We start from the raw sequence: 17316 nt of genomic DNA, 5'->3' as shown, positions 1-17316 counted from the left end.
AGGGCAAAACTATTGTGAAGAGGGTGCCCCTGCGGGCAGAGGTTCCTGTAAGTCAGGACAGCAGCCCCTCCTAGAGGGTGGAGGCTTCAGAGGAAAACGTAGCTACAAGTAAGTTTTGCACTTTTGTCTGTATCTTGTTTGGCAATAAAAAGGTCTGTGAATATTCCTGCTTGCTTCCTTCCCCATTCCATTCGCCACGCGCACGGCCCCTGTGGGACGGGGCCAGACGAGGGGCATCCCAGGTTGTCTGCCACCAGTGAGCACCGCGAAGGCGGTTCACACCAGCGTGATCCGTGCGGAAGGCTGCAAGGAGACCCAGCAGCAAAAGAAAAATGGGCAAGTCTCCCAAAGCGACACTGCTGCCAAGGCAGTGGAGCGGGAGGGCGGGCCCAGCGGCCGCAGGGGGCCGGGAGCAGGCCGCTCTGTAGGACTGGACAACGCCGCAGGGGGTGGCCTCAAAGGACCTGCGATGTCCGCACCTCTGAAATCCCTACGCACCAGAACGGCGTGCTGGTGCGGATGAACAGAAACAAAAGGCTCTGAAGTGTGACCGACACCAGGGAAGACGGCCTGTTTGGAGGGGCCGCCTCCTGCCGGGAAACGCCAAACGTCCTCATTAGGCTAAAGGTGAGCTTCCCAAAGCAGCCCTGCGGATGTTCCAAGCTTCCGCCTCTGCGACTGCAGGGGCGCTCCCAGCGGCGGCAGCAGCCTCCCCCGTGAGGCCGCCTCTTTCTGGACCTCGGGAGTCACACTGCAACTTCAGCTCCCGTCCAGAGCGGGGTCACGCCGCCCCCGCCCTGCGCAGCGGTGTGTGCAGGCGCTCCTGAGCTTGCCCCCAGCTCGCTCGCCGCAGGGGGCTTCCCTGGCTGCCAGGCTGTCCTGGCCCCAGGGACCTCACTCTCTCAGATACTTGCAAGACCCAGCAGGGAACCCCAGGTTCAGAAATGATCCGGTCAGGCCTGAGGTTGGCTGGCCTGCCCTTGCAGACCAAACCTGCTTGACCTCTACTTTCCGAACATACCTTGGGGCCTGACCGAGTAGTGTTTTTGCAGATTAACATGGCGCCCAGCCTGCCCTGCCTTCTGACCTGGGTATACCCAAGCACCTCAAAGGAGTCTGGCAGAGGACTCTATTCTGGAAGGTCCTGCCTTGTGTTAGGTGCAAGCAAGTACACACTCCTACGCCACGCCCCCCTCCTTCTCCCTACAGTGTTAAACACTTCCCCTGCCCTCCCCTTCCGCTCTGTCTTCTCAGGACACTTGGGCTGTGGGCAACCTAGAGCAGGCACAAACAAAAACCCCACATCCATTGGCTCCACCAGACCGCGAGAGGTGGCCCTGGTAGGCAAACAAAGCCCAGCACAGGCTCAGAAACTATATGACGTCCCCCAAAACTTTCTGACCACATGACCCAAGACAGCTCTATGGTCTAGGAATTGTGTGTTTGAAAAGGATGCAGTGTTTTGCAATTATAACATCAGACCAAGTGCTATGGGCTTTTCAAGTGTTATTCACAACACTAAATTGGAATTTTCTGAAAAGGGGTCTCTGGCTAATAACCTTCAAAGCTAACATAAGGCAAAGTGACTTAACACCACGGCTTCAAACCTGCTGAGTAATGACACAGCCCTCAGGCTGCATCAGCTGACTACTAGGACTAAACCCGACAGACATTCACTCTCACAAGATTTCTTAACTTAGACTGTTGGGCGTGGGGAGGAAGGGAATAAAACAATCAGTTAATATACTTTAGTACTCAGATGTTAATTTAATAACAAGAGACCAAAAGTAGGCTGTCACCCAAAGCAAACATCCACAACTGACCAGAACATGTCCAGGGGGTTCAGCTTTGATTATTCAATAAAATAATCTGCTGTGGCCTGGGTGTGACCAAAAGTACACAAAGTTAGGAGGGAAAACCAACCTTTATTTACACTTGGGTTCCAGTTCAGAGACAGTGTAGCAAAGTGGGGAAAAGCACAGATCCTGAGACCAAGGTCCAAATTCTATGACAAGCATATGAACTGGGTGACAACAGGCAAATATCACCCACGGTTTCTTCAGGAAAGTGGGGACAGCATCACTCCAGCTTCCAGCAGCGGTTTACAGCTGCCTCTGCCCCCATGCCCTCCCCGCCCGGTTCCTCTCAGGCGCCTGGTAGGCCCCGTGGGTGGATGTGCTTGGCACACCCTTACGGTGGGACTCTGTCGAGTTTCTGAACCTCTGAGGTAGCCCCAAACCCCAAGCTTTCACCCAGGCCACAGGGAGGAGCTCTAGAACTGGGGCAAGGACCAAGTGAGAAAAACATAGATGTTCCATAAATATTTGCTATTTACAACTCTCAGCCAGGACAAGGGCAGAGAGAGGGCCTCAGCACACAGCAACTAAATTCTGATAGTAGTTTTGAGGGAGAAAAGGATATGGTGGTGTCTTGCCAGGACCCCTTTTCATTTAGAGAGTTAAACATGATTTTCAAAATCATATACTTAACACTCATCCTAAAAACCACCCAAACACTAAGTATATGTGTGTGTGTATGTACACACAGAAACCTCGAGGTAGTTTAAATCACCATTAGAAACAACACTTTCTCTGATTCTTTGTCACAGAGTGGTGACCTGTGGCTGCACAACAGCTGCTTAAAATTATTGGTTAAATGAAAACCAGAACTCAAAATAGTCTAGGAGAGTATATAACATTTACAAGTAAGCGGTAAATACAATTATATTTTAAGTTCTTGATCTCTGAGAACTAGACTGTGACTACTCTAAAGGAACAGCTCGAGTTCTGTGTATTTCCTCTAATGCTAAAGGACACAACCTTCGGACATCTGTACAACCTGCTACGTGATCTCAATAGAGTCTATTTTATAAGTTACTTCACTCTCCATGCTTGTGTGGAGGATTCCACACAATCTCTATACACACATTTTAAACATTATTCCTGAACTTCATATGAGTTCCTCAAATAAGAAAACAGCCACCATTCTGCACCGTCCTGGGGAAGGGCTGGCCTGGCCCCCTGGCAGGAGGTGCCTGCTCGAGCCTCGGGAGAAGCCCCTCTAGCCCACTCCCCTCACACCAAAAAAGTGCAACAAATTCACACGACACGGGAAAAGCAACATCTATTGTTCTTAGAGTCTGACTCTCTTCCCACAGCAAGAAAAGTCTCTTCATAGGTACGCTAACCCTGCTCGGTCGCCAGGGAAACGGGGCTCGGCTCGCTCAGGCCAGAGCAGGAAAGTCGTCAGGGTCATCTGGGTTGGGAGCAACGTCTTGTATCTGAAAAAGAAAGGAAACGTTTCAAAACCCACGGCCATTTCACCCATTCCCAGTGGGGCCAGCACTGGGCACCCCACTGTGAAACAACGGGGAGCCTGGCACCCACACTGTGGGAGGGGAGGGCCCACGGCGGGAAGAGTCGCAGGGTCACCACAAACCCAGGGAAAGGCACCGCTCCCCTGTCACACACGCCTCCTGCCACCTCTGCCCCAGGGCTGGAGCTGCCTCTCCCCCTCCTTCCCAGAAATCCTCATCGGGGACCCTTTTGTATCTGGCACCTCCTTCATCCAGTAAGGTTTCCTACACGCCACGCACTGGGGACACTGGGATGAACACAGACAGCTGTCTTCGGGGAGCTCACGAGCTCAGGAAACACTGAGAAAGGCAAGTTGGGAACTTCAGTAACAGATGTCCTGGGACTTAGGGGCCCACAGTAAGGACATCAGTGCAATTTGATGGCAAGCAGACATCCAGGTCAGGCAAGGTCCTCCCTGAGATAAGCGGCAGCTCAAGAGCAAACAGAACACAGAGCAGGACGCTGTGACCTGACCGTGCGGGGCGCGGGCCCCAAGGCAGCTCTGCGCTGGGACAGCACAGGTAGGCGGCGGGGGGCACGGACGCGGGAGCAGAGGCAGGTGGTGCCAGATCCCTGGTGGTCTCCATACCGTCCACACTGACACTGCAGGCGGCCAGGGCTCTGCTACCTGAAAGGAGTCTATTCCCAGATCAGATCCTTTTTCCAACCTACCCTCAAACGTACCCAGGAAAAAAATTGTTTTTTGCTCTTAGCTAAGTAAAACCAAACTATAGGTACTTCTTCCAGCAGCTGCTCCCTAGAGTGAGGGAATCAGGCAGCAAAAGGAACAATGCCGAGACCAGCCACAGAGAAGGGGTTCTGTGCCGGCTCTATTGTCAAAGGGGCCTGGTGTCTGAACCCTGCTAAATAGGTGCTCATACGTTTATCATACAATACACCTACTACACGCTAAGCACTGTGCTTGGCACAGGGAAACGCATGCTGAGCAAAGGCGGTCATGCTTTCTGTGCACTCGAAGGTGAGCAGGTCAATCAATAATCACACCAGTGAGAATACAACTGCAAATGGAAACAATGCTTGAAAGAAAAGAAATAAAACCCTTTGCTCACAGACCTTGACTAGTACAGAAGGAGATGTGATCAGAGAAGACTTCTCTGAGGAAGTGAGGCAGGGAGGATCTACTCTAGGTAAGAGGCGCAGGGTGGTGGAAGGACCTGCAGGTGCAGGAGCCCGCGGGGTGAGAAGTGTGCAGTGTGAGCAGCCGGGAGCAGAGCAGCCTGGCTGAGGAGGGGTGAGGATGGTGGGGGCAGGCAAGCCAGGGAGGGGGGAAGGGGGGTGATTACAAAGGGCTGAAACCTTAGGAAGGATTCTGTCTACCCTGAAAGCCCAACCCGGGCACAGTGACACTCAGACCACAGGATGCAAATGTCAGGTGGTCTGATTCCATCCTGAGCCCAGGGATCTTGTCTGACACAGATCAGGAGAGAGAGTTCTGGGAGAGCATCGGGGCACATGGCGGACCTCCCTGCAGACACTGGGAAGCCAGAGCTATGGAACGGTCTGTACCCGACCGACGCCTGTGACGCTCCGCCACCATTCCAAATGCCCCAGCGTCAGACCCACACTGGCTAAAGGAGGAAGCAACTGCAGAAACCTTCCAAATGACCCTCCAAAATTAGACCATCCTGGGCCCAGGGCATCCTCATCCTCACTTCCTTCAGCAAACCACCCGGGATTTATAATACAAACACCTACCACCACTTCTGCTCTGGGTCCATAGTTCTCTGCCCTCCTGATCCTTCCCCGGCCTCCCCGGGTGCCACCTCTGGCTCCACGCCCGGGACGAGGGAGGTTACCAAAATTAATCTCCAACTGGGATGTGATATCATTGGTGGCTTTCCGGAAGACATGGGAATCATCTTCATAGTCATCCTTTACCATCTGAAACACAGTGACAGCATCAGACACGTACACACACAGCCATCTCCACGAACACTCGCTCAGCTTAGCGTCCTACAGATGAGCATTTCCGACACGCTGCACAAGGCTGACCACCATGAGGGACTGAAAAGAGCCACTCCCCGGACAAAGGAAGACAGCACTGCTGTCCTGGTTCTAATGCAAGCGAGTTCTGTACGTTCCATAGTCACACACACGTTCTTGTAATTACAGTCTTAATCTGAACATTTTGAACTTACTATGATTTCACGTGAGACCAAAGTTCCATCAGTTGAACAGGTTAAGACGTAAGATGTGACAAGACTAACAGAAATCAACATAAATGTTTTATATCTACTTCTGAGATTAAAAAGTTTTAAATTTATGCTTTTCTTTTTTCTTAAGAGACAGGTATTGCTCTGTTACCCAGGCTACAGTGCAATGAATGGCACGATCATAGCTTACTGTAACCTTGAATGGCCTCAGGTGATCCTCCTGCCTCAGCCCCTGGAGTAGCTGGGACTACAGGCACATGCCACCATGTCTAGCTAATTTTTAAACTTTTTCTAGAGACAGGGTCTTGCTATGTTGGCCAGGCTGGTCTCAAACTCCTGGCTTCAAGTGACCCTCCTGCCTTGGCCTTCCAAAGTGCTGGGATTATAGGTGTAAGGCACTTCACCTGGCCAATTTCTGCTTATTTTCTATCTCATGTGTTTACTAATGCTACTTTGACAAACAAGGAAATATTACCTTCCTAGAACTTGACAGAGAAATTCCTTTCAATGTAAGTGCCGACTGTACAAATACCACATGTTAAAAACCACGTGATTACTCCCACACACACTGCTAAATTTGGCTTTTTTAAAAAAATTAAAAAATAAAAACTGCATGATTTATAATAAACAATTCTCACTCAAAATATGTAGAAATTTTGTAAAACAACAGAGTATGGGTATTTGGATGTCACTATCAATGCTACATAAAGAAGTCAAGCTGCCCTTTAAGAACTGCTTTAGGTAAAATTCTTTGAGAAACTTTTTTTTTTTTTTTTTTGAGACAGAGTCTCGCTTTGTTGTCCAGGCTAGAGTGAGTGCCGTGGCGTCAGCCTAGCTCACAGCAACCTCAAACTCCTGGGCTCGAGTGATCCTTCTGCCTCAGCCTCCCGAGTAGCTGGGACTACAGGCATGCGCCACTATGCCCGGCTAATTTTATATATATATATCAGTTGACCAATTAATTTCTTTCTATTTATAGTAGAGACGGGGTCTCACTCTTGCTCAGGCTGGTTTTGAACTCCTGACCTTGAGCAATCCGCCCGCCTCGGCCTCCCAAGAGCTAGGATTACAGGCGTGAGCCACAGCGCCCGGCCTGAGAAACTTATTTTAAGAGGTCAAATAAGTTCTAGCTCTTGTTAAAACTATATAAATAAATCTAATGCAAATTTGATTTGGCTTCCTCTATTAATAAGGATAAAACAACAAAAACCTTCACTTTAAGTAAAATATAAACCTACAGAAAACATGCCAATGATCTTAGATGAGAATCTCAAAAGTAGTAGCTTTTTTCCCCCAAAGTAGTGTGTAAACAGTCCCACAACTTGTCCGGGAAATGGGATAAAATTTCTATGAACATATCAACCCCTCTGAGCCCTATGTTCATTACAGGTTTCATGTTTAACATTTGTGTCCCCTTTAAAGTTTCAAATTAAAATGAAGCTGATGCATTAGACAGATGGATTCTTGAAGCCAAAAGGTAAAGGAAAGTAACCCAGCAGCACTGCACTCCAGTAAAAAGATAAAGATGTGAGAAACAATAAGAGGCAAAATAATCAACTACTGCCTTGCTGAGAAAACTAGCTCTCAGCGTGTCACAGCAGGGAAGCAGCTGGCAAAGCCGGCCTACTGAGCCATGCTGTGCACCCCAGTACAAGATGGGACACAGTGCAGGGGAAGGAGGAGCGAATTCACAGTGTAACCCAGCTCCCCAACCTTTTTGGCACCAGGGACCGGTTTCATGGAAGACAATTTTTCCGCAGAGCAGGGGTGCCTCCGCAGATGGGGAGGGGAGCGGCTATAAATACAGATGAAGCTTCGCTCACTCACCTACCATTCACCTCCTGCTGTGCACCCCCCTTCCTAAGTTTCATGGAAGACATTTATTCCACTGATGGTCATGGGGTGGGGGTTGGGAGGGTACCTTGAAGGAGCTCTGCGGCCTGGTCCCTAAGAGGCCATGGGTGTGTACCATTCTGCGGCACAGTGGTTGGGACCACAGGTCTAAGGCCTGGGTTCCACTCCCAGTCCTGTCTGGCCCTGGCCAAAGTGCTCTAACTGTCCAGCTCATTTCATAGGTTTGCTGTTAGGACCCCTAACTTTTCAGACAAAGTTCCAGGCAAACAAGAGGCATTATTCTAGAGCTTTTGTCTCTTAGGGTACCCAGAACAAAGTTAACTAATGACTCCAAAATTTGGTTTATGTTGCTTTAAGAACAATGCCTGGCTAAAATCTTCAATGCTCTAAGATTAACAAGGACCAAAGATATGTGCTTTACCGAGACCAAGCTCGATGACTCAGCTAACCCAGTTGCTTCAAATATTCCAGGAGACCTCTGGAGCCGGGGAGGATGAATCTGATGTGGATTAAGGAAGAGCAGCTTCTATTTTTACCTAACATGTCAGCTGCATATTTCACATTCTGACAGCACATTTGTTTTCAAGAAAGCTTTATTTACAAAGCCCAGAACAAAAAAGAACAAAGGACCCAGCTAGCTAATGGACTTGTAAAACAATCTAACAGAGATTTCCGACGGAATAAGGCTCTGGCCTCCTATGTCTGCAAAAAGCCATTTCTGGTGGAGCAGCTCAAAATTTGCCAGTAAGGCCTCCAGGAGCTTGGACTGATCTGGGTGGTAGGGGATCATAAATGATCCTCTCAGCAAAGCACCCACACAGAGAATACTAGTAACCAAAGTGTAAATGGGAGCACAGGCGGATCTACATGGTATGAAATTCCTGAGCTTCAAATTGGAAATCAGCAAATAACATCCAGCAGAGGAGAGTGTGCTCATCACCACAGCCACACACGGTGGCATCAAGCTGCGACTGAATGATGCGACTTCTACATTCCATAATCAGGGTATGTACGCGTCAGTGTACCCTTACGTTCAATAACGTAAACAGAGATGCTAATTAGATGACAATTAGCAATATATGCTGGTAGATATTTTCACTGAAACATCTTCCTTCAAAACGGAGGCATCTGATAAAGAGCTGAACGTACACCATGAAAAAGGAGGCCCTCACAACACAGAGGACCCGAGCAAGCCCCAGGGCGTGGCAGCTCTTGCAGCAGTGCCTCACCCTGCTGCCAGGCAGCTCAGGGGCTGTCTCCTGCCATTCCTGCAGTTAGGCAGAGGGCGCAAAGCTGCGGAAATAACAGGAAAGGCATCACAGAGCACAGAACCCCAACCATAGTTTAACACGTTGACTGCCACACTAGAAAAAAAAATTTTTTTCCTTGGGGCTACAGTGTTTTATTACGAAAATAGAAGAAAAACTTTGAAAACAAAATTATCTTTTCTAATTTAATGAAAAAAAATTCTTTAATTGTTTTCTGTGAGTTATATGCAATTAAATTGTCGATATTAATTGTAACCATAAGAACAAGTAAGATTTTCATGAACCAACTGCATCTACATATGCTTCACGAGGCCCGGGGCTCAAAAGTAGCAGGAGTTAAATACAACTCACATGGCAGTTAATGTGCTAATATGATCAACTACTCCCAATGAAATGCTCTTAGCATAATCTAATAAGGAAAATACAGAATAGCTATTCTCTGAAATGGCATCATTCTATACCTCTCACTTAAGAGACAAAAATGAAATACAATTAACATGCAGTACTTGTACAGTCCCAGCACAGTTCCAGGGTCAGCAGAAAATGCACTGTCAACTCTAACTGCTTTGTACTTCAGTGTCAATACATCAAGTTTCAATTCCTCTTCTTGTAAACAGTCAAGATACAGTAAAATTAGGCATATATCATCTATGATTAGAAACAAGAATGCCAGCTATTAATGTTCCATTTTCAAAGCAGAAGTGGAAAAGTCCATTTCATTTCCAATAAGGTAAAAGTAAAGATTACCTCTAGATACAAAATGTAATGCTTACATCATCTCTGTATTTTGACTTGTGAATCACCACTGCTTTGGAAGGAACAGCAGATTCTGGTTTCCGGATGTTAAACTCAGGCTTTGGTCTGGTCTGTTCTTGAAGATTTTTCCACTCATCTAAGGTCATCTCTTGAACTTGATTTTCTTCTTCTACCTCCAACTCAGGAACTCTGTAAAGATGTATAATCAATAAGAATAATTTTTGATGGGACTGAAACGTCTACTTTATCAAATAAAAAGTTATAACTATTAGTTTAACATACTTTTATGGTACTACATCGTAAATGTAAATAAGGTAAGAAAATCTTCAAATCATAACCTTCCATATTTTATTTCCATTTTATGCTATCATTGCCAACTGAAGATAATTCCTATCTGTGTTCACAGAAGTGTTTGAAAAATGGGAACCTCACTATCCCCACAACATTAACATTACTCTTCCCCACTGGCACTCCCTTCCAAATGGCATTGAAGAAAAAATGAGATACTTGTGGAAGAAAATGAGAGATGCTATTGAAATAAAATATAGGAAACCATGAAGAGAAGTTTTAAAACAGTGTGTCACAGATCATACTTTTGTAAATATTCTCTTTAAATTAGTGAGTTAAAATAAAAACAAAAAACAGAAGATAGACACATAGATCAACAGAATAGAATTCAGAGTACAAAAATAAATCCTCACATTTGGTCAACTGACTTTTTTTCAACCAGGGTGCCAAAGATAACTCAATGGAGAATGAAAAGTATTCTCAACAAATGGTGCTGGGACAACTGGATATCTACATGCAAAAGAATGAAGTTAAACCCCTACCTCACACCATAAATATAAGAGCTGAAGGTATAAAATTCTTAGCCAAAAACAGGCATAAACCTTCATGACCTTGGATTATGCAATGGTTTCTTCCATATGACACCAAAAGCACAGCCAAAGAAAAAGTAGATAAATTGGACATCCATCATCCAGAACTTCTGTGCTGCAAAGAATACCATGAAAAAGTGCAAATATAACTCATAAAAACTGAGAAAATATTTACAAATTATATAACTGATTAAGGACTTGTATCTAGGATACATAAAGGACTTACGTATTAGTAGGGACAAATAACCCAACTAAAAATTGGCAAGGATCTTCTTTTCCAAGGAAGATATACAAATAGTCAATAAGATGTGCAACATCATTAACCATCAAAAAAACATAAATCAAACCCACAATGAGTTGGACGACTCCATATTCACTAGGATGGCTAGCATCAACAAGACATTTAACAAGTGCTGGGGAGGATGTGGACAAATTGAAACACACATACATTGTTGGTGGGAATGTATTAATAAAATGGTATGAACACTTTGAAAAAGCCTGGCAGTTCCTCAAAAATGTAAACACAGAGTTAGCCTATAATCCAGCAGTTTCACTCCTGGGGATATATCTAAGAGAAATGAAAACATACGTCCACATGAAAACTTCTACGTGAATGTTCATCTTGCAGCATTATTCATAACAGCCAAAAAGTGGAAGCAACCTAATGTCCATCATCTAATGAATGGATAAACGATATATGGTAAATTTTTTAGAATATCTGGCAATACAAAGAAACAAAGTACTAATATACATTACAACATGAGCAAACCTTGGAAACATAATGCCAAATGAAATAAGCCAGGCAAAAAAGAATTATGTATGATTCCATTTATATGAAATATTCAGAAGAGGCAAATTCATAGAGACCGAAACCAGATCGGTAGTGGCCAGAGGCTGGGGGAGGGAGAATGGGAAGTGACTGTTAATCGGTATGAAGTTTCCTTTTGGGATGAGGAAAATGTTCTGGAACTAGATAATGGTGATGGTCGCATAACACTGTGAACGTACTAAATGCCACTGAATTGTACACTTTAAAAGGATTACAACTGTAAATATATTAATATGTATTTTTATCACTACAAAAAATAATATGCAAAAAAGGAAGTACTGACACTTGCTACCACATGGATGAACCTGAAAACATTATGCTAAGTGAAATAAGCCAGGTACAAAAGGATAAATATTGAATGATTCTGCTTCTATGAGGTACCCAGAATATGCAAATTCATAAAAACAAAGTTGAATAGAGGTTACCAGGGACTGAGAGAAGGGGGCAATGCAGAGTTAGTGTTTAATGGATACAGAATCCTGTTTGGGATGATAAAAATTTTCGGCAATGGATAGTGGTGGCAGTTATACACAATGTGAATATAATTGATGCCACTAAATTATATATTTTTAAATGGTGATAATGGCAACTTTCATGTTAGTTACATTTTTATAATTTAAAAAAATTAATAATGTAATATACACCAAAAACCACTGACCTGTATATTTTAAATGTCTGAGCTGCACATTATGAGAATTATAGCTCAATAAAGTTATTTAAAAGAAATAAAACAGTAGGAAGGGAGTGGGGACAGGATCAAATCTATACCTTCACTGAAGGGCTAATGTAATTTAAGGTTCTAGAAACATATAGGTTAATGTCACGGAAAATATAAGTAAAATCAGGAGACATACCTAATCACAGTGCATCCAAAATAGACACATTTGTAGTCACTTTACAATATCAAGCTGATATAAAAAAACATCAAAGCAGAGGTTGCCTCTGAATGAATGTGAAGGAACTTTCTGGGTGACTGGTAATGTCCTACATATTGACAGGAGTTTGGATTCCACAGGAATTTGTCAAAACACTGAATATACACTGAAGATTTGTACATTTCACAGTATATACATTTTATATCAGAAGAAAACTGTAAATAAATACTGAGTTCTATTTAATGATGTCGAACTATTTGGCAGAAGTGAAGTGTATAGATGTTTATAATTTATTATGAAATGTAATAAAAAACATGATAAATTAATAATGGATAGATATGTGATAAAACAAACATGGTAAAATATAAATGGCAGAGTTTAGATGGTGGGTATAGATGTTTAAACTCTTTAAACTTTGCTGTTTGAAATTTTTCATAATAAAATGCTGGAAAAATACCAAGCTTTAAGCATAGATCTTAAACATATGCTGACAAAAATATGAAAAGATACTAAGAAAAGACATTGTAATAACAAAATGCTGGAAATCCAAATCCATCTAAAGAGGAATTCGGTAGAAATATTATAAGCACACATGGATTTATAAGCAGCTATAAAAGGAATGAACAGTTTCTTTATACACCACTGTGGAGCACCTTCCAGACAGAGTGAGAAAAGAGCAAAGTGAGGTGTATAGGTTGTTACCATTCACCCAAGAAATGGGGAGGCACACAAAGATATATTCACATCATACATTTTTTAAAAATTGGAATATAATCAAGAAAGAACAAGGATAAAAGCTACTTGAAAATACTATTTTTCAGACTGAACTTTAGAAACATATAACCATTTTACATAATTATAAAACAGATTTTTTTAATTCAGTCTCTAAAATTTGAAAGTAAAACATTCATTTTTCCTAAATGTTTATGGAAACTGGTGATATAAACAATCAAGAGAAACGATTTCAACTGACTTTAAAATATAAATTTGATTACTCATCTCCTGCTACATAACTTTTTAGTCGTCATATCACTGAAGGTAGCGTAGGTAATGTTATTTGTGACCATTATATGTGTAGCAAATGATTAATAGTGTAATCTCACTGAGAACTGATTTTCAGTATGCAAGAAAAGGAGAAATAATTTTAAGAACATCTAGTTAAAAATTCTGTATCTTAAATTTGTCTTGAAAATATTGAATAAACTCATATTTTATAATATTTATGTTATGTGTGTATCTATTCCCCAGCTCTGTCCACTAAAATGCTCTAGAAACAATCATGAATCTAGCAGTCGTGGTTCTTTATTAAAGTAGCTTTACTAAAGAAGATACACAGATGGCAAATACCACATGAAAAGATGCTCAAGATCATGAGTAATCAAGGAAATGAATATTAAAACCACAAAGAGATATGCACCTATTATTATGACTAAAAATTATAAAAAACGACCATACCAAGTATTAGCAAGGATGCAGAAGAAATAAACTCTCATTTACTGCTGGTGAAAAAATAATAATGGTACAACCACTTTAGAATAGAATTTGACAGTTTCTTACAAAATTAAACATAGACATATCATATAGTCCAACCATTGCACTCTTAGATGTTTACTCAGGAGAAATGAAAGCATATATCCATATAAACATTGTATACAAAAATGTTTGTAGCAGCTTTATAGCAAAAACTGGAAATAACCCAATGACCACCAACAGGTAAATGGAGAAACTATGGTCCACCTGTACAGGGAACACTGCTCAGCAATGAAAAGGAACGAACCACGGATACATGCAACAACATGGATGAATCTCACAGTAAGATGCTCAGCAAAAGAACAGAGACCAAAAAGAGCACAAGCTGTATGATTTCATTTATATAAAATTACAGCAACTGCAAACTAATTGTAGGGACAGAAAGTGGGTCACTGGTTGCCTGAGGGAAATGGGACAAGAGAGAGGGACTACAAAGACACACAAGGAAACTCTGTGTGGTGATGGATATGCTCGTGATTTTGATTGTGGTAATGGTTTCACAAGGGTATACGTATATCAAAGCTTGTAAAACTGTACACACTAAATATGTACCATCTATCGATGTGAATGATATCTCAAGCTGTTTTAAAAGAAAAGACCTAATTAATTGAGATGTACATTTCAATACTGTTTTAAACGAGTAAGTTGTTTTTTTTAAAAAAATTCTGAGACAATTAGGGAAACTGACAAACTGCCTAGGTATTAATGATATTAAGGAATTGTTAAAGTTTTTTAATGGAGTAATGGTATTCTACCTATGTTACTTTTTTATTTTTATTTATTTATTTTTATTATTATTTTTTTTTATTGTATTATGGGAGTACAAGTGTTAAGGTTACTTATATTGCCCCTATCCCCCTCCCCCCTTGAGTAAGAGCTTCAAGCATGACCATCCCCCAAACGTTACACATCTTACTCGCTGTAGTTGTATAAACCCATCCCCTCCTCCCCCCTCCCACCCTCCCGACACCCGATATATGTTACTCCTATATGTCCACTTAGGTGTTGATCCGTTAATACCAATTTGCTGGTGAGTACATGTGGTGCTGGTTTTTCCATTTTTGAGATACTTCACTTAGTAGAATGGGTTCCAGCTCTATCCAGGAATATACAAGAGGTGCTATATCACCGTTGTTTCTTAAAGCTGAGTAGTACTCCATGGTATACATATACCACATTTTACTAATCCACTCATGAATTGATGGGCACTTGGGTTGTTTCCATAGCTTTGCAATTGTGAACTGTGCTGCTATAAACATTCGAGTGCAGGTGTCTTTTTCCACCTATGTTACTTTAAAAATGGTCTTTTAGATGTAACATTGTGAAACATTTAAGAATGATTAATGATATCGTGTGGGAGGAGGATGCTGGTAGAGATACATGAAACAAAAATGGCCATGATTTGATAACAGTTTAAGCTGGAGGTTCCTTACACTGTTCTTATTTTATATGTTTTTCCGCAATATAATTTTTTAACCCAGAGCTAAAATTAAAGAAATATTAAGGATTCATAAAGATTCCTTAGCCTCTTGTGAGAGAATTAAGAAATCAACAGAACTGCAAGTTATGGATTTGATGATTCATTCGTAACTAACACAATCTCATAAAAGTTAATAAATTCCAAAAAGGAACAGATTTTATGTTAAGACCACAAAAGAGGTGCTTGTCATTGACAGGTTTTTTTGTTTACTTGCGTGTTTTAAAGACATTATATCTAAACAAAGAACCAGATCAAAAAAGTACAAGGTATATAAGAAATGCAACCTTGAAATGATATATAGACATCAAAAAATTCAGATTAGTTACAAGTGATAATGCTCCTTGAACAGTATCAGCCTGATACTGTTTACTGGAATGCACCTCATGCAAGAATATAGGCACAGATGCCCCTTATGCCGCCTTCTTTATTAGCTGTTGAGAGCAGTACAAAATCACCAAGGAAGGCTCCTTAACCTTATTCCCTACTGACCAAACGTTACTACCAAAAACATGAGTTATGACAATCCTGCGATACACATTCCATTTCCCACTTGAATTGGCACTGGATGAAGTTTTGCTGGCAGTTTTAGGAAAGACTGAGTATTTGGCAGGAAGAGATACATCCTTTGATTCCAGGAAGGACTCATGCAAGTATATTTCTAACAGCTATAACAGCATGATAACTGTTATCACTTTAAGTTTAATAGCCCCCTTGTTGAGTAATTCAAAGACCTTCACCACCCTTGGTTTATTTATTATCAAAAACCTTGGCAAAGAATTTTCTATCAAAACTGCTTATGGAAATAAGGTTGTCAAGTCTATGGTAATATTGAATAATGCTGCATGTAAATTTGGCAGTTATATATTTGTTTCTAAACAGGTGAAATTATAAATCAAACTGCTTTAACCACAGTTCCCTTTATTTAGAAATAAACAGGATAACCGCTAACATGTACTGTGTGCTTGCTGTGTCCCAGACGCTATTCTAAATGCTCTGTGTTAATTATCTTATGACAACTGATCCCATGAGTTAGATATAATACCTCCCATCTTACAGGTAAGAAAATCGAGGTACAGAGAGGTCACACAGCGAGCAACTAAACGGAAGGGCCAAGTTGCAAACTCAGTCATCACATCTCCAAAGCCCACACTCAACCTCTGTGCTCCTTGAGATTTAGGGACTAGGAGAGAAGAGAAACATGCTTCGGTGGCAGATGTCATGGTACGCACAGAGGAACAAACAAAACATGGATTCGAATGTCCACAGTTCCATCAGGCAATGCCTTTTCACCTGAATATATGAAAGAGCATATCAAAGAAAGTGGGTTCTAGAAATAAAGCTTTACTAACCAGATACTTGACTGGGGCAAGTGAACTTAACCTAACATTTAAGAAAATCTTCATTGTTAAAGCAAATGTACTTGGAAACAAATTACAATAAAACATAATTCATTGCAAATCAGCCGGGCATGATGACACACACACACATTTGTTGTCCCAGCTACTCAGAAGGCTGAGGCAGGAGGATCACTTAAGCTCGGGAGTTTGAGGTTGCAGTGAGCTATGATGACACCACTGCACTCTAGCCCCCGCGACGGAGCAAGACCCTGTCATTCATTCATTCATTCATTCATTCATTCATTCATTCATTCATTCATACATACATACATACATAAGCAAACCATTACAGATATTTTGTATCACTGCTTCTTCAACATTTTCTTATAATAAAGTATTTCTTATTTTTCAGGAAGGGAGGGAGTTGCCATCATACTCCTAAATAGGGAAATTCTCAGTGATCGCGACAGCTCTTCATCGGGCTTACAGAACCAGCATCTCTCCTTTTTGGTTCTTACAAGCAGTGTAGTCTAAATGGCACTTTTGCCATTCCTACCAGTCACTACAGTTAGGAACAAGAATGTCTGTGCATAGTACCTCGTTTGAATTCTGGCTTTGCACTTAATAGCTAGGGCATCTTAGTGAAGTTATTGAACCTCTATGTCTCAGTGTGAGAATGACAACAGTATCCTTTCCTTACATACTCAGTAGTAAAGAGTTGAATTCATTAAGACATGAAAGAATTTAAAGCAATTCTTGCCACACAGTAAATGTTCTATAAATGTTAGATTTATTCTTTTTTTTTTTTTTTGAGACAGAGTCTCACTCTGTTGCCCTGGCTAAACTATATTGGCATCAGCCTAGCTCACAGCAACCTCAAACTCCCAGGCTCAAGTGATCCTCCTGCCTCAGCCTCCTGAGTAGCTGGGACCACAGGTGCACACCACCACTCCTGGCTAATTTTTCTTATTTTTTTGTA

At 42.0% G+C, this 17316-nt stretch overlaps 1 protein-coding gene across 2 annotated transcripts in view; it reads right to left on the bottom strand.

The window, feature by feature from the left end:
• Positions 1-3097: 3097 nt before the first annotated feature.
• The window catches only part of HABP4 (hyaluronan binding protein 4), a 33574-nt gene continuing 19355 nt past the window's right edge, over positions 3098-17316 (bottom strand). For both annotated transcript variants that reach the window (XM_012787249.2, XM_012787248.2), the window contains 3 exons: positions 9426-9597; positions 5073-5258; positions 3098-3280 (listed from right to left, as the gene is read on the bottom strand). In XM_012787249.2, coding sequence (XP_012642703.1) covers positions 3224-3280; positions 5073-5258; positions 9426-9597 — 415 coding nt within the window. In that variant the 3' untranslated portion in view covers positions 3098-3223. The remainder of the gene's footprint in view (positions 3281-5072; positions 5259-9425; positions 9598-17316) is intronic.

Source organism: Microcebus murinus, chromosome 12 (assembly GCF_040939455.1).
Source record: "Microcebus murinus isolate Inina chromosome 12, M.murinus_Inina_mat1.0, whole genome shotgun sequence".
In the NCBI taxonomy this organism is placed as follows: Eukaryota; Metazoa; Chordata; class Mammalia; order Primates; family Cheirogaleidae; genus Microcebus; species Microcebus murinus.
The sequence above is the reverse complement of the archived record's forward strand: the minus strand, read 5'-3'. Positions and strand labels throughout refer to the sequence as shown.